Source organism: Myxine glutinosa, chromosome 9, assembly GCF_964187855.1.
Source record: "Myxine glutinosa chromosome 9, kmMyxGlut1.1, whole genome shotgun sequence".
NCBI lineage: Eukaryota > Metazoa > Chordata > Myxini > Myxiniformes > Myxinidae > Myxine > Myxine glutinosa.
The window spans coordinates 126,938,822-126,962,727 of NC_136269.1; the positions used below are offsets into that span (position 1 = coordinate 126,938,822).

The 23,906-nt window shown below is 44.9% G+C and overlaps 2 protein-coding genes and 1 long non-coding RNA gene across 16 annotated transcripts in view; 1 reads left to right on the top strand and 2 right to left on the bottom strand.

The window, feature by feature from the left end:
• The window catches only part of PRORP (protein only RNase P catalytic subunit), a 30,162-nt gene extending 9,076 nt beyond the window's left edge, over positions 1 to 21,086 (top strand). For 11 of the 12 annotated variants that reach the window (XR_013624609.1, XM_078784889.1, XM_078784895.1 and 8 more), the window contains 6 exons: positions 1,999 to 2,046; positions 2,236 to 2,368; positions 2,500 to 2,607; positions 5,990 to 6,138; positions 6,560 to 6,752; positions 20,798 to 21,086. Coding sequence is in view for 11 of the 12 variants with exons in the window: in XM_078784889.1 (XP_078641015.1) it covers positions 1,999 to 2,046; positions 2,236 to 2,368; positions 2,500 to 2,607; positions 5,990 to 6,138; positions 6,560 to 6,752; positions 20,798 to 20,929 (763 nt within the window). In the remaining variant the exon portion in view is untranslated. Of the gene's footprint in view, positions 1 to 1,998; positions 2,047 to 2,235; positions 2,369 to 2,499; positions 2,608 to 4,192; positions 4,430 to 5,989; positions 6,139 to 6,559; positions 6,753 to 20,797 lie in introns of those variants that run through there. The other variant, XM_078784893.1, reaches the window with a different exon arrangement.
• Positions 703 to 6,288, bottom strand: LOC137434952 (uncharacterized). 2 transcript variants are annotated; one of them, XR_013624610.1, is made up of 4 exons: positions 6,011 to 6,288; positions 5,594 to 5,710; positions 2,726 to 2,796; positions 703 to 816 (listed from the first exon to the last, which is right to left on the bottom strand). It is a non-coding gene; the product is annotated as an uncharacterized LOC137434952 (long non-coding RNA). The 2 variants fall into 2 exon arrangements; XR_010985974.2 differs by lacking the exons at positions 703 to 816; positions 2,726 to 2,796 and adding an exon at positions 4,347 to 4,482 and having other exon boundaries at positions 6,011 to 6,131.
• SLC35B2 (solute carrier family 35 member B2) overlaps positions 20,970 to 23,906 on the bottom strand; it is a 44,784-nt gene continuing 41,847 nt past the window's right edge. For both annotated transcript variants that reach the window (XM_068128206.2, XM_068128203.2), the window contains one exon: positions 20,970 to 22,255. In XM_068128206.2, coding sequence (XP_067984307.2) covers positions 21,620 to 22,255 — 636 coding nt within the window. In that variant the 3' untranslated portion in view covers positions 20,970 to 21,619. The remainder of the gene's footprint in view (positions 22,256 to 23,906) is intronic.

Consider the following 23,906-nt stretch of genomic DNA (forward strand, 5'->3'; position numbering starts at 1 on the left):
GGTGTGAAAACATTTTGCTACCTCGGAGACATGCTGAATGGAGAAGGTGGATCAGACTCGGCAACGGTTGCTGGAGTGAGATGTGCATGGAAGAAGTTTCGGGAACTGAGTGGCGTGCTGAGGAGGAGGGGATTGTCGTTGAAGTTGAAGTTGAAGGCAAAGGTGTATGCTGCATGTGTGAGAAGTGTTACGATTTATGGGAGCGAGACATGGGTAATGAACGTAGAGCAGCAACGAAGGCTGGAAAGGGTGGAAATGCGAATGGTTCAGTGGTTGTGTGGAGTATCGTTGAGAGAGAGGAAGACAAATGATGAATTGCGAAAGATGATGGGAATAGAGCCTGTGATTGATGCTGTGAAGAGAAACAGGTTGAGATGGTTTGGTCATGTGTTGAGGAAGGATGAAAGTGACTGGTTGAGAAGAGTGATGGGAATGAATGTAGAAGGAAGTAGAGGACGGGGAAGACCGAGAAAGACTTGGCTAAAGATGGTCGAAGAAGAAATGCGGGCAAGGGGGTTAAGAAGGAGAGATGCAGAAAATAGGGGAAAATGGAGAAGATTGTCATGGGGACCGCAAGGCTAACCCCCGCTCTTGCAGGGAAAATGGCCTTAAAATGCATGTTGTAATTATATATGTATATATATATATATATATATATATATATATATAATTTTTTATATATATATATATAATTTTTTATATACCAAGTCGAGGCTCGTGTAAGAGCTAACACATAGAACATATGATAAAGGGAGCAGGAGACAAGAGGGGGAGAGAGGGAAACAACATCAGTAGGGAACAGGGACATTGGGAGATCTGTGGAAGAGAGAGAGCCGGGGTGGGATACACAGGATAAACAAGATGGACACTATTGTAATAACTTTCACTATGTAAGACTTTCAGGACTTTCAGGACTTTTCAAACTATGTAAGACTTTCAGGTAAGAAAACAGAATTTGCATGAGGTGGATTTGGGGTGGATTAACGGGGGTGAAAAAGATCAAGGTTTTGGATGGGGGAAGATAAGAGATGGTGGTGAACAGCTGTTTTAAAGACCTGGAGGGTGGAGTGGGATTGAAGAGAGTGAGAGAGTTTGTTCCAGAGGCGGGAGAAAAGAGGAATTAAAGAGTGAAGGTCTTAAAAACAAAATCAATGCTGAATTTCAATTATATTCCAATTGTCATACATATACCAGAAGATCTATATTCCACATATGGAGGAGCGTTTAGAGCTTTCATAATATGTAAAACTATGTAAGTACAAGCGATCTCGGCTGCACATTTTTACCTGTTGAGTCATGCACAGTAACCCTGACATGTCATCATGTTCCTTTCAATTCTGATTGATTGACAAAGAGGAGTGAGGAATGATTATCGAGAATACCCACCTGGTATCCAGGGTAGGGTTTTCAATGGCTCCAAAGGCGCCACGGTGCCAGGCACACAATCAGAAGGGGCCCATAATGACCTATATATATTTATTTTTATTTTTTTAGTGCACACATTGCGATACGGATAAATAATGTGTTTAATTTAACGCTACTTTTAAAAAACATACGATTTAAATTGAAAAAAAAAACTACAATTTCCTGGCATGTGACGTCACCACACTGTTAATGGCATACATTCCAGTTCCAGTGCAGTAAGCTTGTGTTTTATGCATATTGTGTTTGCGCATTTTTGGAGTAGTGTGCACCTGTCATTTATACCATTTTTGGAATCACCTGACTCAAGTGCATGGGTAACCCTGCGATTAAATTTAAATTTTCGCATTTAACAACATGAAAACGTGTCCGCAATAACACCCGGATTCCGGCTATATTGCCTTCCCACTACCTCGCCTCCCCCTCCATTAGTTTCTGGAAACCCTCATTATTTATCATAATTATTTTGAGCAGAATTACATAATCAGCAATGAAGCAGTTTGTGTGTTTGCCTTGATTAAATGTGTTGTCGATTTGCAAAGCAAAACTTGTTCCTGATGAATGGAATCTTTTTAGTATTCCAGGAGAGAACTGGAAAGGAGTCTTCACAACGATTGACGAAAGGTAACAAAAACACAAAATTATTGTTTGCTTAATAATAATTTTTTAAAAATGGACTATTTTGCATGTACTATGATCTCGCTTGACAATGGAAATGCACATGTGAAGGGGAGACTAAGCTTTGCCTCGTATACGAAGGATACTTCGGCAATTTGCCATCGGATGACCCATTGATCAGACACTGCGCTACAGGGGAATATGCCCGGAATGTCATCACAAGCTCTCTCACGTTCACTTCAAGGCTGAGGATTTTGAGGACCTCCGCGACAAGACGATGGCAAAACTCATCCAAGGCACAGACATTTTCAATAGGACGACACCGCAGGTTCATCGCTGTTAGCATTATATTGTTATTACTGTTGGCATTATTGTCTGAACGATTTATATTCTTGGTACTTTCCTCATTCCTGTTACTGATTGTGTGTGCATCGTGGCATTTTGGTGCCATGTCCACAGGAACTGGAGCGATTCCACAAGTTTGTTCGTGAAAAAGGCCCTTTCACCATCATTGTTGATGGTCTCAACGTGGGCAGTGTTTCTGTTAAGACTGCCAATTCAAAGATTGTGAGTTTGTTTTTGTTGTTTGTTTTTTTAAGATAAATTTTATCAAAAGTCTTTTTTTATATAGGATTCTACAATATCAAAGCCATAAAGAACTAGAAGGTATTCATGGAATACTTACCCTGTGCAGTCAACTTGGTGCGAGCCAACTCTTCTGATTTTGAAGGGTTTTTTTGCTCTGATCCAATATGGCTGCCAGACCACGTGAGAGATGACATAATAAATTTATATTCTCCAATATAATTGTTGCATGAATCACGCTCAATAAATTTCCAAATGATTAGACAAAGCGTTGTCCCTGTCAAATGATGACGTCATAATTAAGGCACCAATGACGTCATCGTTAACAACAACACTTTTTCCCCCATGCGGAGTTCTTTCACATGAGCCACGTTTCAAGTTTTTCCATGGAGTGGTTTCGGAGATATAGAGGTGCAACGTTTTTCAGTTTTTCCAAGATAGCACCTGTACCACGTGACCTACGACATCATAATTGTCAATAAAATACTCGAAAGGCGGAAGCGCTCCTATGGTCAAAATTCCGTGTCCATCGGACTAACAGTTGCAGATAATTTAAAAAATTCATACTAATCAGATCAAGCGTTGTACTTGTCGAATTATGACGTCATAATGAAGGCACCAGTGACATAATTATTAACATATCTTATTCCCAATGGGGAGTACTTGACAATGAGCCGACAAAGTTCAATTTTTTTGCATTGAGCGGTTTCGGAGATAGAGGTGTAACGTTTTTCCAAGATGGCGTCCGTGCCACGTGACCTATGACGTCATAATTATGAATAAAAAATTATACAGGCCGAGGCACTCCGATGGTAAAATTTCGTGTCAATCGGACCAACGGTTGCCGCATAAAAATGCGGACACGCACATACGCCACACAGACGTCACACGTATGCAACCGAATGCCGAACCCTGATTTTTGGTTCACGATGACAGGGTAATTGGAACGTCATTCTGTAGAGCACATACCTCCGCCAGGCTGAACAGTTACGTTTTGTATTCCATTGATAGGCCTGATCTGGATTCAGACCTGAACTAAAATTCAATTGGCTTGTTCTTGCCACTGACCCCAACTTATCCACCAAGTTTCGTCCAAATCGGTCCACAACTTTTTGAGATACATGTCGTTTTTAGCCCTATCTCTCATTGGTGAAGAATCACTTAAAAATTCTCTGATCCAGATCCGCATCCAGCTCTTCACAAATCTAATCATTTTGTCCATCCGTGTCACATACACAACTTCTCCACCAAAACATTAGTCTTGACGAATGATCAGTTTAACCAGTGGTTTGCCTTTCAAACAATGAAAGGCAAACAAACAAGTTTCCGAACAGATGAGGTTTTTACTTATAAATATATGATTATGTGTAAAGAATGAAAAGGTTAAACACACAGATTTTTTGTGCCTGAGAATTATGAGGTTCATGGAGATCAAAAAATAAAAACTGAACGTTAAGATGATAAAGAGCAGGCCTTAACAATCATAGCAGTCTTGAAGAACTGATTGTACTTCGTAGTTCTCTAATGACCTCATTCCTTTTAAAGTTTGCGTCTCCCATGTCTGCAGCGATTGCAGTCAGCGACTACCTCTTGCAGCTGACACCACAGTACCAATACCTCCACCGATACCACCTTGGGCTCAACCGACTCTTCACTCTCAGGCTCTCCAGGTTACCGGTTGAGCTTATCGAGTTCCTTTTCACTCGGCTCATCCGTCTCCTCGTAAATCACATTCTCTATTCTAGAAACGATTGACAAATGCAGCCAGCTCTTCGTCGCTGACTTACTCTAGGCCTCGTTAAAGATCAGGATGCAATCAAGGCTCCAACTTCTCTTCCATGTACCATTCAGACACCACTGGAAAAACAATCACCACAGGCATAAGTGATGTTCAGCCATTTTCATTGATATCATTTCCTGACAGCAGCTGTGCGCTCACAAGCTAGTACCAGAGAGTGGAAGACCTCCTTGGTGTAAAGTCGTTAACTGGCTGAAATGTAATTATTTTTGTGCCATTTACTTCACTTTTTCTGTCAACTCGAGCTCACCAATTTGTGTTTAAATTTACTGGTCAGTAAACTCTTGACAAAACGCTCCGTCCTTCATTGCCTCGAGACATTTGGTGAAGAATCGCAGAAGAGCATGACGTTTAAAGATAATTATCCTGAGGGTTTACCATCTCCATGTGACTGATTAGCATGTATAGTATGTATGTATGTATGTATGTATGTACGTATGTATAGTAGCTCTGACTGCACATGATGAGCCATGTATGTGAATCGTTAAAAAAATAACTCTTGAAGAAGATGATGAGCCAGGAGAGAGAGGGGAATAACATTTTGCTCTATCAACTTTTGTACACCGCTCCTTTCCTATGCCATCTCCAGGCGCTGCATGACGTCATCACCGGGCACCGAAGGGGGCCCGACGATGACACGTGCTGAAAAGGAGTACTCAGTTTTCACTCCGGTTTCTTGTTTGTTTTCTTGTTTGTCTGGGCGATAACTCGGCTATCCTTTGAGCTAGGAAGCTGAAATTTGGGTACAATAGTAAGTGCTTTGGCAAAAACAGTATTTTTTGTTTTTTGATTAATAAATTAATTGATTAATTACTTAATTATTACCGATTAGGTACTTATTTATTTCCTTTCTAATCTGGGCAATGTCTCAGGCACTTTTTGCGATAGGAAGCTATTTCGACATGACAATGACCAAATGATTTGGCTGTAAATGGTATTTTTGATTTATTGATTAATCAATTATTTAATTTTTTTTTGCTATTATCAAGATTCATCTCAGACCATGACTAGTACGACTACTTTAACAGCTCCAGTTATTCCCATCTATTTCTTGGGTCAAGTGGTGAATGTTTTTGTCCCAAGCTCTTCATGAAGCGGCTGGCCAGGCCTGACGTTCGGCTGAATGTGACGGGAATTTGGAATTTAGCCAGGGTGCTGGGAATAACTCACCTAGTCTTTGTGAAAGTTGGCAGAGTTAATGTCTACCAATGGCCGGTGCAGGCAAGACAGGTTCTCCTTCGTATCGTCCTTATGTGGGATGGCACACACGTTGATGTCTCACCCTGCCTGCAAAACAAACAGATGACAGTTTATAGCTGGGTTGGAATTCAAACCCAGGCTAGACAGCTCATAGGTGAGTGCGCATACCTTTATCGTGCCAGCCCTTTCCAAAGACTATCAATCTTAACTGACACACTAGGTTCATTAATCAAATACAAGCTGACTCGTGCTTTAAAATAAGTTACTTAAAATAACAATGAGTTATATTTTTATTTATACCAGTATGAAGTTCATTTCCAGTTGTGCAATTTTAACTTTGTTTTGGTTTCCTGCCCTGTACACCAGCTATTGGATGTAGTTGTTCACCTTGTGAGCCAAGGTCACCGCCTGTTGGTCCTAGGCCGGAAGCACATGTTGCAAGGCAACAATCGGTGGCAGAGTGAGGACATGCAGAAGTTGAAGAAGCTCGCGGACTGCTTCTTTACCGACAACATGTGAGAATATCCACTTGAACTCGACCTCCATCTGAAAATGTCTTAAGAATCACAGGGAGATAATTGGTTGTCCTACTCCATCAACCTTGTATCAAATATAACTCGATGTAGCAGCAGGATCTTCTTCCTCATCACATACAGATCCATCCTGCAACCTCCAAAATTAGCAAATGTAAATATCGACACTTGCCTTCACCAGCAAGGCTACTGTTCTTCATTCTACAAATGGCGGTTGAGTTAGGTAAAGTAAATGGGAGTAAAAAAAAAAAGACATGACATGGTGCACATCAAAATGTACAAAGCAGGCTAGTGTTTAAACATTGCACAATAATTATCATCAAGTCTTAAGATTTAAAAAATCTTATCACGAGTCTGAAAGTCGGTTTTATTTAAGCTGTGGGTTCAACACGCTTTCCCGCAGATCGAAAGACGACCCGTTTTTGATCTACGCCTGTCTGTACTCGGGACAAGGGTGCCGATTCATCACCAACGATCTCATGAGAGACCACAAAGCCGGGCTGTGCGATCAACACACACAGTTGATCTTTTTCAAGTGGCAACGCAGCCACCAGCTCATGCTCGATTATGCTCCCCACAGGGCCATTCGCTTCAAGGTACACAGTTGGCACATTGTGTTGCAATATTAACAGAAAAAAGAAACTAAACATATTTTGGTTTGAGTTTGCCACTCCCATCTGTGCACACAACTAAGGCCAAGATCCCAAGGACAAGTGCCATATGCTTTGTTGATTTGTCCATCGTCTACTAACGTCTTGTTACCTCCACCACCGGAGGTGGACAGAGGTTATGTTTTCATCCCTGTCTGTCTGAACAGGATCTCTCAGTTATGGACGGATTCTGACGAAATTTGGTGGACAGGTTGGGTGTGCGACAAGGACAATTTTATTAGATTTTGGTGAAGATCGGAATCCGGATACGAGAATTTTTTAATTTTAATTATTTATAAAAATTTAATTTTAATTTATTAATTTATTAACTACTAAGACTTCCGGTCCCTCGGGCGACGAGGCTTGCTTCGAGCTCTCCACGGCATCAAAGTTTGAGTGTTTTCCCATTCGTGTCTTTGTCGGGTTTTGTTGTGTGTGTGTTGTTGTGTGTTTCTGTTTAGTTTTGGTTTTGTGGTTGTTGCGGATTTGTGTGCGATTGGTCGTTTTATATTCGCGCGTCGTGCGCGGCCTGGTCTTTCCGGGCTCCCTTCCCCCCGTCGGTGTTTTGTGAGTGTAAGTTCTTTCCTTCATAGTATTTGCTTGTTTCTTTGATTTTCTTTTCTCCCCCCTGCCTCTCGCGGGCATCTTACCCTTTGTCCGGCGTTTTTAAAAACAGGACAAACGGAAAGACAAAGAATTCTATATTGATTCTTTCTCTCCTCCCGGACACGTGCTTGTTCGCTCTCCTCCTCGTCTCGACTTGTGCCCCGCCCCCTGTATCTCGTTTTTCTTCCGCCTCTGCTCCTTATTTCTCAAATCCACGTTCTCGCTTGGAGACTTTTCCCACATTGTCTTTCATGGTTATCATGGTTCTGTTTGGATATTGTTGGAATATGTTTAAACCGCAGCCGTGATGCTGACGCCGCCCCCACCCCCCCACCCCCACCCCCCCACCCCCACCCCCACCCCCCGAATTTCCATGTTTTAAACGTTTCCCAGTGTGTACCCTGGTTAGAATAGGTACACCGTATCCCTGCGTGTCGTAAGAGACGACTAAGAGGGTTGGCGTCAGGAAGGGCATCGGCCATAAAAAAAAACATTGCCTCAAAAAGAGAACCATGACAATTACAAGTACATATGGGCAGGGTGCAGCCCGAAGTGGAGATCAGTTTCTGAGGTTTGGGACATGGAATGTAGGGGAACAATGACAGGGAGATCAGGAGAAGTGGTGGAAGTATTGGTCAGAAGAAGAGTGGACATATGTTGTGTGCAGGAGACGAGATGGAAGGGAAGTGGTGTGAGAATGGTGAAGGGTAGGCAGGGACAGAAATACAAGTTTGTGTGGCAAGGGTGCCTGGAGGGCGTGAATGGTGTTGGTGTCCTGTTTTCTGATGGGTTTGTAGACAGTGTGGTGAGTGTGACTAGAGTTAGTGATAGGTTGATGATGGTGAAAATGATGATTGGAAAGCTCTTGGTGAACGTCATCTCGGGATATGCTCCGCAGGTTGGTCGAAGCGATGAAGAGAAGGACAAGTTCTGGTGTGCGATAGAGAAGCTGATGGAAAACGTGAAAGATGAGGAAGTTGTTGTGGTGGGAGGAGACCTGAATGGACATGTGGGAAGGAGTATGGATGGTTTTGAGGGTGTTCATGGGGGTTACGGATATGGTGTGAGAAATGGAGAAGGTGAAAGGATTTTGGAGTTTGCTGATGGAGCTGATTTGTTGATTTGTAATACTCAGTTCCAGAAAGAGGATAATAAGCTTGTTACATACACGTCAGGTGGGTCGACGACAACCGTTGACTACCTGATGGTGCGTAGGCGAGATAGGGGGCACCTCCGGGACACAAAGGTGATCCCGGGGGAGGAGGCTGTTTCACAGCACCACTTGGTTGTCTGCGACATAAGGGTGAAAGGTGCGAGGAGAGCTCGGCGGGTGAAGTACCAACCGAGAATGAAGGTGTGGAGGTTGAAAGAGGTGACAGTAAGGGAGGCATTAAAAGAGAGGCTGAGTAGGGTAGAGGATGATGTGGTTGAGCTTGAAAGTGGTTGGATGTCAATGAAAGCTAGTCTGTTGGGAGCCGTTGGTGAGGTATGTGGATGGACAAAAGGACCACCAAGGCACTCGGAAACATGGGGGTGGGATGATGAAGTTGGAAAGAGGATTGACGAGAAGAGGAAGAAGTTCAAGGAGTGGCAGAAGGCGAAGGGTACGGGAGCAGAAACAGCAGAGCATGAAAGTTATAAGGCAGCCAGGAAGGCTGCAAAGAAAGAGGTAGCAAAGACGCAGGAGGCATGTAGGAAAATGTTCGGAGAACGCTTGGATTCGGAAGAGGGTCAGAAAGCAGTATTCAGGATTGCAAAGCAGATAGCGAAAGAGAGGTGTGATGTGATGGGGGTGAGTTGCTTGAAGGATGAAGTGGGACAAATTGTTGTCGACCCAGATGGAATTTTATTTTATTTTTTTGTTTTTTTTGTATACAAGATCGAGGCTCGTGAAAGAGCGAACATTAATCACACAGAAAGACAAACCGACACATAAAACATATAACATCGGGAGCGGTAGACAAGATGGGGAGAGAGGGGGAAGGACACAAACACAACATTTGAGAGCAGGGACCGAGAGACATGGAGACATCGAGAGATCTGAGAGAGGGCGAGGGCTTTGGGGGGGGGGGGCAAGGGAAGGGGGCGGTGGGAGAGGTATAAAACATATGGACACTGACAGGACTTCCAGGAAAGAAGTTGGAATTTCAAACAAGGTGGATCTGGTGTGAATTAGTGGGGGTAGAAAAGATCAAGGTTTTGGATGGGGGAAGATAAGAGATGGTGGTGAACAGCTGTTTTAAAGACCTGGAGGGAGGAGTGGGATTGAAGGGAGTGAGGGAGTTTGTTCCAGAGGTGGGAGAAAAGAGGAATGAAAGAGTGAAGGTGAGCAGAGAGCTGAGATTTCGGCAGTTTAACCATCAGAGGGTTGCTGGCAGATCTTGTGCGACCTGTAGGAATATTTGGGGGACAGAGCACAGAGAGAGCTGGGGGTGCAAGGCCGGAGAGGAGTCGGTAGAAGACAGAAAGACCACCTACCTGCCTGCGGTGAGTGAGTGAAAGGCCCTCAGAGATAGCTTCATCGCGGGAGATTCCAATAATTCTGAAAGCTTTGGTTTCAACAGCGTGAAGCCGAGCTAGGTGTGAGGCAGGAGCACCGGCCCATAGGGGAGAACAGTATTCCATTGAGCTGCGGATGAAAGCCTTGTATGTGGTGAGGAGCTCAGGTGTGCCGAGGAAGGACTTCGCACGACGGAGGATGCCCAGTCGGCGACTTGCTTTGGAGGCCAGCTTGGAAATGTGGTTTTCCCAAGAAAGATCATGGCAGATAGTGAGACCCAAAAGCTTGAGCGACAGAACTTCTTGGAGAGGATTGTTGAGAAAGTAGATGGGAGGGTTGTCCAGTCGATCTTTTCGGAGAGACATAGTAAGAGTGTGAGATTTGTCAGGATTGAAAGACATGTTCCACTTGTTTGACCAGTCTGTGATTTTGTCCAAGTCTTCAGAGAGTGAGGAGGCTGCAGACTGCCGATCTGAGGGAAGAGGAATGGAGCGGCAGAGAGTGGAGTCATCAGCAAAGAGATAGAGAGGATTTTCAAGAGAGTCAGAGAGATCATTGATGAAGACCAGAAAAAGCACGGGGCCCAGAACACTGCCTTGGGGAACTCCAGCCTGAACAGGAAGAGGAGATGAGAGAAACCCATTCAGGGCCACACGTTGACGACGACTAGAGAGGAAGTCCGCCAGCCATGCGTGGAGATTTCCATGGATACCAAAGGAGGAGAGCTTGGTGAGCAGAGCGGGGTGCCAGACCGTGTCGAAGGCACGTGATATGTCGAGGGAGACAGCTCTAATTTCCTGTTTGGCATTGAGGACCTCCATCCATTGTTGAGACAGCAGAAGCAGCATGTCCAGAGTAGAGTGACCCGGTCTGAAACCAAGTTGATGATCAGAGATCAAGCCATTGGAGAAGAGGAAAGATTTCATATCCGAAGCAATGATGGATTCCATGACTTTGCTGATAATTGGGAGAAGGCTGATTGGTCTGTAGTTGCTAGGATCTGTTTTTGCACCTTTTTTGTGCATAGCGGTGATGTTGGCTGATTTCCAAGCAGATGGCAGTTGACCTTGAGCAAAAGAGAGGGTGAAGAGAACAGAGAGAGGGTGAGATAGAGCGGCAGAGCAGGATTTTAGGACCCGTGGGCTGATGCCGTCGGGTCCAGTTGCAGAATCAGAGTCGAGGGTTGACAGAAACTTTTCCACCTTGTCAGGAGGAAAGGACAAGGAGTCCAGGAGCAGCAGGGTACGACTGGTGGGTACAGGTGGGTATGGTGGGTACAGAGAGGGATGGGTTTGGGACACAAGATTTAGAGGCAAACACAGAGTTGAGGCATTCAGCTTTTTCAAGTGCGGAGTCAGCTGTGTAGCCGTTTGAGGTAAGGGAGGGGATGGAGGGGGAACAAACACCAGAAACGGATTTGACCAGACGCCACCAGGATTTGGAAGAGGGAGACAGATAAGAGAGTTCGGTCTTGAGAACGGAGAGATATTGTTTCCTAGCTCTCCTGAGGATGGACACCCACTTGTTTCGGGCTTTGTGAAAGGAAATGAGATTTCCTTCCGTTGGATTTGCTTTCCAGGAGACGAAGGCAAGTTGTTTCTGGGCAACAGCCTCACCACAAGATTCCGTGTACCATGGACGGGAGGAAGGGTATGACAACTGAAGACGAGATGGGATAAATCTGTGCATGAGAGAGAGCAATTTACTTTGGAAGAATTCCCAGGATGAGTTGATGTCAGAGGTGGTAGAGATGGGAGACCAGTCCAGATGATTGATGGCTGCTTGAAGACCGTGCCAGTTGGCCTGAGTGAAATGCCAGACTCGTCGACGCTGAGCAGGCTCCCTGAGGATGGTCAGAGAGATGTCCACTTTAACAAGGACATGATCAGATGATCCGATTGGAGCAGAAGAAGAGCAGCAGACATTTTCAGGGAAGTTAGTCATAACCAAGTCCAGAAGAGAAGATGTTCCGTTGACTGAGATCCGGGTCGGGAAATTGACAGATTGTGTCAGTCCCAGTGAGTCGCAGGAGTCCTTTGCTGAGGAGCCATGGCTGGTGAGAGAGGTACCCACACCCAGCCAACTGGCATGATGACAGTTGAAATCACCACATATGAGGAAGAGAGAGTTTGGATGAGTAGATAGAAGTTGGTCCATATTATCAGACAGCGAGATGTAGATGGAGTCATCACTGTTTGGTGGACGGTACAACACACATATGAACAAGAGGTGGGAGCGAAGGGGAAGCCGTAGCCAGGGGTATTCCTGGGGGTGAGGTGGAGAGAGTGCAGTGCAGGGCGAGTGAGGAAGAGAGTTTTTGATAAAGATAGCAACCCCACCTCCAGGACGAGGCTCAGGTCTATCATACCGGAGGAGGGAGTAGCCCGGGAGAGATACTAAGGAATCAGAGACATCATAAAGGAGGAAAGTTTCTGTTAAGCAGATCACGTCTGGTTTGACAGAAGCAACCTGTATGGAGAGATCAGTTAAGTTTGAACGAAGGCCCCGGATGTTTGAGGTCCATACCGTTAAAGAAGAGGAAGGGGGAGCATCAGATACAGAACAGGGGGGAGGAGGGATAGGGTAAGATGTGGAAGAGGTGGAAGAGGTAGGGAGAGCTGTTGAAGGTGTGTCAGAGATTTCAGAATAGCTCGGAGAAAGGGCAGGATGGGGCGGACAAAAGGTTTGATGGTGATTGGGTGAGGCACAATGAGGTGTTATTTGAGGAGGGGGAAGAGCGAGGCAGAAGGTTGGGGGAGATGGAGGTGAGAGTTGGAAGGGGGAAGAAGCGGGGAGGACGCTTTGAGGAGGGGGAGTGAGAGGGGGGAAATTGAGAAGCAATGAGGGTGGGGAGATTTGAAGGGGAGGGGTGAGGGGGGAGTTTGGGAGGGAAGGGACAAGGGGAGGGATTTGAAAGGGATGGGATATGGGGGAGATTTGGAGGGGAGGGGTGAGGGAGGAGTCTCGGAGGGGAGGGGCGAGGGGCGTCTTGGCGGGGAGGGGTGAGGGGGTAGTTTAGGAGGGAGGGGGCAAGGGGGGAGATTTGAAAGGGATGGGTGATGGGGAAGATTTGGAGGGGAGGGGTGATGGGGAAGATTTGGAGGGGAGGGGTTATGGGGAAGATTTGGAGGGGAGGGGTGAGATTGGATTTTAGAAAGTGTACGATTTATGGGAAACGAACATTTATTGCAAAATGAGTTTCTTGTGACCTTCGAGTTAAAAATACGTTTAAGGACGCTGGATGGAGGATGGAGTGCAGGAGAGTTTAGGGAATGTAGAAAAAAGGCACTATAGGAGATGGATATTTTTTTTGGGATGAATTGATTTGGTAAGCAAGTCGAAAGCAGCCTTTTAAAGAAGAAGAAGAAAAAGGTGTTATAAAATATGACGGAATACATAACTTGAGGGGCAAGTGTAAACATTGAAGGTTAATAACAGTGAAAACTATCTGGGGAAATGGGGGAGAAACACGTGGTCGAAGAACGAACGAACGAATAAGAATGAATAAACGAATGAGAACAGAGAAGGAAATGTTTGTTTTGTTTTTTTTTGCTTGTTTTTTTTTTTTTTAGTTGAGATTTACACAAGGAAGTAGGCTATGGGTGAAAAGACTGGGAATACAGAGAACGAAAGTTATTGGATCACAAACGACGGACCGCTGAGAGAAAAACAAAGCCTCAAGGTTGTACAGTGTACACTGTACAAGGCCTCAAGACACGACACGAATTAACACGATTTTCAATACAGGTATGAAAGATTTGCACCGAAAAATTTTCGTCGGGACACAATATACGTACAACACCATAAATAAATATAGTGGGGCGGCTTAGCCCAAATATTCAAAAGAATTGTGCATTTTGTGATACAAGCACCAAATTTGGCACAAATGTACATTAATATGTTGCGAACATTTTCAGATATTGGGCCACTTGAAATTCCGAAATTTTTTTTTTTAAATTTTTTCAAATTTCGTAATTTCAAATTTTTCGGGTGACACCGTCACAATTTCGGTCTTCGAGGCCGGCCGATAGGCAAAGTGTGACCGGAAGGGACGAGGTTCTCCTGACCACGTGGCCCTCGATCTGGGAAGCGAGAGGCGTTCCATTAGTGGACGCGCCCCTCACGCCCGACTTTTGGGCGGCCCCGGCAGGCCGTTTGTTTTGACGTTCCGTGACAGGCCCCGCACCCCCACCTCCGGGCCGACCGGAAGCTTGTGCTGAGTACATCATACCTGAACAACTCAGTGAGGCAGAACACAGCAGTGCACACCAGGGTGACCCCTTCAGTGCATAAACCAATTAACCTGTCCACTGCAGGGCATATAGAAATGAAGTTATTTTCTGCATATAATAATAATATAAGTTCAGTTCTATATAACAATTTCTGTTATCACCACTACCACTACAACTACCACTACTACAAGCTTTGTCTGGAATTTTGTGGACTAACAGACAAACAGACATACAGACAAGCTGGGATCAAAACATTACCTCCTTCCACCATTGTGTAGAGGTAAACATCATGGAAATTATATCATGCCCTAGATTTAATTCATGCTTACCCGTGTATTTGCTTCACTGGTTCACAAGGTCTTTTGCATACATGTAATTCAGACTCTCGTCTTCATTGCTGACCACACAATGTTCGCAACATATTAATGTACATTTGTGCCAAATTTGGTGCTTGTATCACAAAATGCACAATTCTTTTGAATATTTGGGCTAAGCCGCCCCACTATATCGGCCGGCCTCGAAGACCGAAATTGTGACGGTGTCACCCGAAAAATTTGAAATTACGAAATTTGAAAAAATTTGAAAAAGAAAATTACGGAATTTCAAGTGGCCCAATATCTGAAAATGTTCGCAACATATTAATGTACATTTGTGCCAAATTTGGTGCTTGTATCACAAAATGCACAACAGGTTTGCTATGCTGCTACACTAATACAGTTTTAACGAAAATACAAATGGGAACAATCACTTAACTTCGATTTCAAATCGTTCGCGACGTGGCAAAGGCCTTGCTCGCGACACGGCAAACAGACGATCAATTTATGAAAGATAAACACCGAGAAACAACCAAAGTTGCACACAATAACTTCACACACCGAAAGATAAATACAGTTTCGACAAAATACAATTGTGAACAGACTTAACTTCGAAAAACGTGGAGACCGTGTGGAGCTTCGAAAATCCCTCCCACCGTCTCCGAGATCTCGCGAGAATTAAAGGAAGATGGAAAAGATATATGGAAATGCTGTTGAATACAGAGAATGAATGGGATGGCAACATAGAGAGTAACCCAGTTTTAGGACCGGCAGAGAAGATAACTGAGAAGGAAGTTGAGGAAGCGATAAAAGCAATGAAGAGTGGAAAAGCCGGGGGGCCAACGGGAGTTGTGGGAGATATGTTGAAGGCAGCAGCAAGTTGGGGTGTGAAGAGAATGACAGAGATCTGTAATCTGGTGGTGAAAGAAGGCCGCATTCCAGTGGATTGGGAACTGAGTACCCTCGTCCCTCTATACAAGGGGAAAGGTGACCCTCTGGAGTGTGGCTCGTACCGAGCGATAAAGTTATTGGAGCATGGAATAAACGTATTGGAAAGGGTGTTGGAGAGGAGGATAAGGAAGAAAGTGAAGATCGACGAAATGCAGTTTGGATTTATGCCAGGAAGAGGAACGACAGACGCGCTTTTCATTGTGAGGCAGTTGCAGGAGAAGTAGATGGAGAAGAGGAAGAAGTTGTTTTTTGGGTTTGTTGATCTGGAGAAAGCATTCGATAGGGTTCCACACAAAGTATTGACATGGGCATTGAGGAAGTTAGGAGTGGAGGAATGGTTGATCAGAGTAGTGATGGCAATGTACAAAAGAGCGTGCACAGCTGTAAGGACGAAGGACTGGAACAGTGGTGAGTTTGAGGTGAAGGTGGGAGTGCATCAGGGGTCCGTACTAAGTCCACTACTATTTGTAGCTGTGATGGAGGTGCTGACTCAGAACGTAAAGGAGGGTTTACCGTGGGAGTTGTTGTTTGCAGATGATCTGGTGTTGATTGCGGAAAGTATGGATGGACTGAAGGAAAAGATGAACAAGTGGAAGGAATGTATGGAGACAAAAGGTCTGAAGGTGAATATCGGAAAGACGAAGGTGATGGCAAGTGGTAAAGCATGTGGTGAGGTGGAAAGAACTGGGAAGTGGCCGTGTGCTGTGTGCAGGAAGGGTGTCGGAGTGAACTCCATTCAATGTACAATGTGCGCTGAGTGGGTTAATCAAAAATGTAGTGGTCTGAGAGGGTCATTAACCAGTGTGGCAGCTTCATTCAAATGTAAGGTGTGCACAGAGGGAGCTGCAGATGGAGGAAATGTTGTTGGATCTTGGAGACGGCGTGAAGCTGGAAGGTGTGAAAACATTTTGCTACCTCGGAGACATGCTGAATGGAGAAGGTGGATCAGACTCGGCAACGGTTGCTCGAGTGAGATGTGCATGGAAGAAGTTTTGGGAACTGAGTGGCGTGCTGATGAGGAGGGGAGTGTCGCTGAAGCTGAAGGGAAAGGTGTATGCTGCATGTGTGAGAAGTGTTATGATTTACAGGAGCGAGACATGGGTAATGAACGTAGAGCAGCAACGAAGGCTGGAAAGGGTGGAAATGCGAATGGTTCGATGGTTGTGCGGAGTATCGTTGAGAGAGAGGAAGACAAATGATGAATTGCGAAAGATGATGGGAATATTGCCTGTGATTGATGCTGTCAAGAGGAACAGGTTGAGATGGTTTGGTCATGTGTTGAGGAAGGATGAAAGTGACTGGTTGAGAAGAGTGATGGAAATGAATGTAGAAGGAAGTAGAGGACGGGGAAGACCGAGAAAAACTTGGCTAAAGATGGTGGAAGAAGAAATGCGGGCAAGGGGGTTAACAAGGAGAGATGCAGAAAATAGGGCAAAATGGAGAAGATTGTCATGGGGACCGCAAGGCTAACCCCCGCTCTAGCAGGGAAAATGGCCTTAAAATGCATGTTGTGTGTTGTTGTATTCAACATTGATCAGGCCAAAAACGACATATGGCATGATATTTTAAAAAGTTGGGGACAAGTTATGACAAAACTAGGGGGATGAGTTGGTTATGTGACAAGAACAAGCCAATTAGATTTTGGTTCAAGTGCTGATCCAGATCTGGCCTATCATTGGGATACAAAACGCAAACTCTTCAGCCTGGTGGAGGTATGCACTCTACTGTGTGCCGTTAAAGTTGTTAATGCAAAACTCATCAATGATGTCTTTATGTCCTCCTGCAAGCGATTGTGTTTGTGTACGTGCTCCTATAGAAATGTTGGATTGTGGCAAAGAGTTGAAATGAGATGGGCCGTGGTCAATTTTAACTCCATCCGTAAAAGAATAGTCCATGGCCTGGTGTTGGCTTAGCGGTTAGGGTGCCGGCTTGGGATCCTAGGATCCTGGGTTTGAATCTCGGTCGATCGCTGAATTAAAGCAAGGGGGGTTGACTCAGCCTGTCATCCTTCCGGGGTCGGCAAATTGAGTACAAGTTCACTCGTAATTCCGTGTGTGTCGCAAGAGGCCACGAACAGCGTTGGCGGCAGGAAGGGCATCCAGCCATAAATCGTTGCCTCAAAAAGGGGATCGCGGTGCCCAAAAAAGGCCAGCCCCTGCTCTGTGGGGAAAAATGGCCTCTAAAGGTGGTTCCTTCGTAAAATAATAGTCCTGCACCTGTGTAAATATGCACAAGTGTTGCTCCTTTTCTACACATAGTTTCCAGGCATTGTCACAGGAGTTCTCCATTTTAGGGGGAGTTTACCGACGCTATCGGAGCATATAAACAGCAACTGGAACAGCACTCGGTGGAGTGCATACCTCCAGCCAAAAACAAAGATGTCTGTGCATAGCACGATACTTGAGAAATCAAAATAAACAATAGTTGCCATAGAAACAGCAAATATGCAATTTTGAAAATTTCACCTATCAAATGTTTTAGATGATGGAATGTTGTACATAACAAATTTGTTTGATACATTTTCTAATTGTGTGCTCCATAATTAGACATGGCCATAATTGGATGGAATACATGTAATGTTAGACGTGGCCTGGCCATAATAAACCTTTGACTAATTATGGCCAGATTTTATAAACATATTGTGGCGTTCCTGATGATTAAAATCTTCCAAGGAAACGGATTGCCAAACGACCTTTCTTTAACTCCGAGGCGTTCAATCAAAATATAGCGGCGAATACGCGTGGGGAGTGGGGGGGGGGGACCGTAGAGCGCTTACCTTTACGGATCCCACCGGCAGTCTTTACACGTGGACAAATTAACTCAAACAAATTAACAAAATTAACTCGAAAGTAAAATGTCCAAAAATAAACAGGCTTAATGAAAGAAACACCGGTAACAAGGAAAGCACGATAAAATAAAACTATGATTCCTAAATGGAGCGCTCCCACACAGACCAGAATACAGACAAAGGATAAAATAACTGAAAATAAATGTGTTATTTATGTGGCACTTAGCTCAAATCTGCTGGGGTCTCGTCAGGAATCGTCAAGATCGTCTGAGGCCTTGTCGTCGGCGCGCGAAACACGCTCGATGGCACGAAGTAGGCCTCCCGCGTGAAGCAAACGAGCTTGGCATGCAGCTCGCTCTTCCAGCCGTGCTTGTCCTCACGATCTCTGCACGGAAACCGCAGATCTCCTCCTCACGACCACTAGCAAGATGTCCTCCTAATGACCACTAGCAAGATCTCGGAACACGGCCGTTCGTGATTAATCCTCAACGCACGAGAGCAAAATGCGACCGTTCACCACCAAAGTCCGAACCCAAGAGATAAGAGAAAATGTCGGCACACGACCGTTCACCACCAGTTCCAAAACGAGAAGGTCGAGAGGACGTAGATGCTGAGAGCCAAAATGCAACCGTTCGCTATGGGATCCAGAATCAGAAGAAACTAGAAGGCCGTCGATACTGAGGGAGATAAAATGTCGATGCTGAGAGAGCCAAAATGCGACCGTTCACTATGGGATCCAGAATCAGAATAAGCGAGAAGATTTCGGCACACGACCGTCCACCACCAGACCCAAAACGAGAAGGGAAATGTCCGCCGTTCCACCTATTTTGTACGCGCAGCTCTGACGTCATCCGTGCCTGCTTCACCAATCCCATCGTCCCATCTTACCAGTCCTCTGTGCCAATCAAATCCCTGTCCAATCACTGCTCTTTGAGGCGTGGCTGCCCAGAGCTTTTGTGCCTCTGGACTCACCAAGTCGGTCAGCGATAGTGCTTGATGCCTGGTTTCCGGTTGGTTTTTAATTTGTGTGGTTAATGGCCGATTTCTGGCCAGGTGTCTAGTGCGGTGCCATAAGGAACACAGAAAAAGATAACAGAGGCAATTACAAACAGGGAATTAATTATCCATAATCCCTCGCTAATCGATGTCCCTGTTCTCTACTGTTGTACTTGTGTGCTTCCCTACCTCTCCCCATCTTGTCTCCCGCTCCCTTTATTATATGTTTTTTGTGTCCGTTTGTTTTTTTGTGATTAATGTTAGCTCTTAAACGAGCCTCAATCTTGTATTTAAAAAAAACAATAAAAATAATTAACAAGCCCCACCCCTCTAATGGGGACGAAGACACAAGCTTACCCGACATCCGGTCGACCGGATCCCTACTTATAATTCGAGGTTTCTTCTTCTTCACGACAGTCGGAGCACACTAATCTATACACTCTACCTGGACAAAGGTATCGCTACCCCCTACAAACGTAACAATATTCTATACATGCGTACAAATAAGCTGTGCGAGTTTCAATGTGATATCTTGAAAAATTCCCGAGGATTGGCAATACTAGTCATAAAAATATCCCATTTGATGAAAATGGGGTGAAATTGTTGTCATGGCCACCGTTTTCTCGTTGCCAGGGGGAACTCTTTATTCCACATGGGACTTTTCCCCAATACCACTAAACAAGATGAGTAGAACCTGAAAAAGAAAAAAATAACATTCGATTTTGCGCCCTCTTAGCTTGGTACTGAGGTGGTTTACCAATGGGGGGGCCTTTTGATGATTGGTGAACCTCAAGTATTATTGCAAAAGGCCTTGCAGACAGAAGGTCTCATTAGGTCTATAGGGAAACTCAGGGTTCAAATGGGGTCTACATCGTGAAAGGGTCTTAAAAAGTCCATAGGGTACAAGGTTTAAAATGGTCTAAAGGGGTCCGAAAGGTCTAAAATGTATGTTCCACTTGTCCGTAATTATTAGAGGTAATTAAAAGACATAGTCCAAGGTTCAATAACAAGTAATTAAGATGTACTCGTGTTCAAGCAGTACGTAATTAATAGACATACTCACAAAGGTCAACCAACACTTCACCTCGCTTGAGGGTTCACCATTCACCCATGTTTTTCAATTTTGTCTACAACTTACAGGAAACCCACCCCCGAGTGGGTCTAATTTTCCCATCACTTGCTGAAAAAGAGTACAAGTCTGTTTTGCACGAAGATGATAGATGTTTGCGGACTGAGCTTAAAAGGTTCTAGATGGTCTAAATGGTACGTTCCAAGAGTAGTTAATATCAAAGGTAAGGGGTCGAAAGGGTCCAATCTCTCAAGCATGTAAAAAGGATTACCTTTTGTAAAGAACCTGAGCGATTGTGCGGGCTACTATCTTGTATGCACGTCACGTTTCAGAACAATCAGCCGGATGATAAGGAAGGAGTAGCAAAAAGTTAACGGACGGGGGAGACAGGACAGACACACATCCGGACATGACGTCCCAATTTACAAGTTCATCTCTGAGAATCGAGATGAGATGACCTCATGCAGAGGCAGTTCCACATTGAAATACTTTAGTTTAATGATGCCAAAGACGCCATTTTTTCTTCTTCTTGCAGCCAGTGCAGAAGCACGACGTGGTCATCCAAGCGAGTGAAGACCTGTGGCACATCCCACACGATGCGGACACCGTGCAACGATCTACTTATGAAGTACCTTACCATTGGCTTTGCCTCCGGAAACGACGCTAACAAATTGTTTTTTTCCAATAATGCAAATCAAAACGCATGGTTCCACCTTTGTTCTTTAAAAGAAATGATCTGTTTGATACATGTTTACATTGCAATGGCTATTAACTTTTACAGACAATGTAAATGCAATAAGAATAAAAATTTTAAAAATCCAAAACCTTGAGTGTACGCACTGAAATGCAGCAACCATCCACACGTCAGTTACTTTGGATACCTTCACCCGCAACCCACCTGCATCCTTTGCCCTGATATCCTTACCAGTAGCTACCTGGCTTACAAAACTGTACAGCAAATGACAAGTTCCATAAAACTTTATACAAGGACTACCCAGACCAGTTAAACTGAGTTTTCTAAAAAACAGTTTCTTCCCGAAGCCTCTAATTTCTGGCAGTTATTTTTTTCCCTCAAATTTTTTTAATGACAGTTTGTTTCACGAAACATGCTCTCATTTTGTATCCAGTTTTCCAAAAGGGAGAAGAAGAAGAAGAAAAAAGCAAAGAAAAGAAGTGGACATTTTCAAAAAGCCAAAAAAAAAGAAAAACTGCAGTAGAACTTGCTCACAATTTTTCCATCCCATACATAAAAGTAGCATTCCAAAGTGCTTTGTCAAGCAACGAAGAACTACAGATAGTCTTCAGGAACATTTTACTAGCACCATGCCCATCACCTTTAACGGGAATCCAAAGTGTGTCAAATTTTCTGTGCTGGGGGTAATGATCGCAGACTGTTTTTCTTCACCTTACTGCGAGCATAAACCCGTATGAACAGTGCGGCAAACACAGTCACGATGCCGAGTACCCCCGGCAGGTGCACGTGGTGTCCATAGAGGAGACAAGAGAGCAGGATGGCAAGCGCTTGCCTCGTCGTCATAATCAGCGTGAAGATTGCTGCACCAAAATGGTTGATGGTGTAGAATATGAAGAGCTGTCCGAAGGCAGAACAAACGGAGAGCAGGACAGCATGCAGGGCAAAGTCGACGTGGCGTCCCATGAATGCCAGAGAATCGAATAGAGCTCCTTGCTCGAGCAACGAACTGACGGTGAACAAGCACGAAAAGAGGTTTACACCAAACATCATTTGTACGGAAGACATTTTGTACTTGAACAGGGAGTCTTGCCAGTTCGAAGTGAAGCTGTCGAAGAGAATGTAGCTCGCCATGATGAACAAACCCGAGAATGTGGTAACGGTCGACGAGTGCTTGATCTCCTCTCCACGGGACAGCAGGAACATGCTCACACCCACTGAGATGAGCCCCGCTGTGCAATATTCCCAATGTTCATACGTCTTCTTGGACACAACCTTGCCCATGAGCATCACAGGAATCACCTGCAAGGAAACAGCACCATTAAACAAGTCCGAATTGAGCCAAAGGCACATGGCCCTGAAAATCTGCCAGCATAAAAATAAGCTTCTCGAGTTTCCTTCAAAATAATCTATTGCCATGCCCAAGATAGTCGGAAACCCGTAACGCTGCATCACTGCAACTCGGCCTATGAAATACGAAATGTCAAGTGCAGACATGCTAACCTTGAGTAAAGAAAATAATGTAATTGCGTTTGTCGGAAAATGGGATGGTAGGCAGGGAGGTGAAGGGGAATACAGCAAAATAATTCAAATAAACTGTTGAAGACAATGAAATATGCAGAAGAGCACGTTAACGCATTCTCAGTTGGGTGGAATTTGATAACATGAACATCGCTTGGTTAAATAGCATTTGACTCTTTCGTCCAACTTTCGGCGATAGTGATATTGGCCTGTGTCGATTACCGGTACAGCAATCGGCGACAGCGATATTGGCCGGTATCGATTACCGGTGCAGCGATCCGCGATAATGATATTTGCCTGTGCCGATTACCGGTACAGCGATCCGCGATAACGATACCGGCCTGTATCGATTACTGGTACAGCGATCCGCGATAGCGATATTTGCCTGTGCCAATTACCGGTACAGCGATCCACGATAATGATATTTGCCTGTGCCGATTACCGGTACAGCGATCCGAGATAACGATATTTGCCTGTGCCAATTACCGGTACAGCGATCCGTGATAACGATATTTGCCTGTGCCGATTACCGGTACAGCGATCCGCGATAGCGATATCGGCCTGTATCGATTACCGGTACAGCGATCCGCGATAGCGATATCGGCCTGTATGGATTACCGGTACAGCGATCCGCGATAGCGATATTGGTCTATCGATTACCGGTACAGCGATAGCGATATTTGCCTGTGCCAATTACCGGTACAGCGATAGCAATGTTGGTCTGTATCGATTACTGGTACAGCGATCCACAATAGCGATATTTGCCTGTGCCAATTACCGGTACAGCGATATTTGCCTGTATCGATTACTGGTACAGCGATCCACGATAGCGATATTGGCTTGTATCGATTACCGGTACAGCGATCCGCGATAGCGATATTTGCCTGTGCCAATTACCGATACAGCGATCCACGATAACGATATTTGCCTGTGCTGATTACCGGTACAGCGATCCGAGATAACGATACCGGCCTGTATCGATTACCGGTACAGCGATCCGAGATAACGATATTTGCCTGTGCCAATTACCGGTACAGCGATCCGTGATAACGATATCGGCCTGTATCGATTACCGGTACAGCGATCCGAGATAACGACACCGGCCTGTATCGATTACCGGTACAGCGATCCGAGATAACGATATTTGCCTGTGCCAATTACCGGTACAGTGATCCGAGATAACGATACCGGCCTGTATCGATTACCGGTACAGCGATCCGAGATAACGATATTTGCCTGTGCCGATTACCGGTACAGCGATCCACGATAGCGATATCGGCCTGTATCGATTACCAGTACAGCGATCCGCGATAGCGATATCGGCCTGTATCGATTACCGGTACAGCGATCCGTGATAGCGATATTGGTCTGTATCGATTACCGGTACAGCGATCCGCGATAGCGATATTGGTCTGTATCGATTACCGGTACA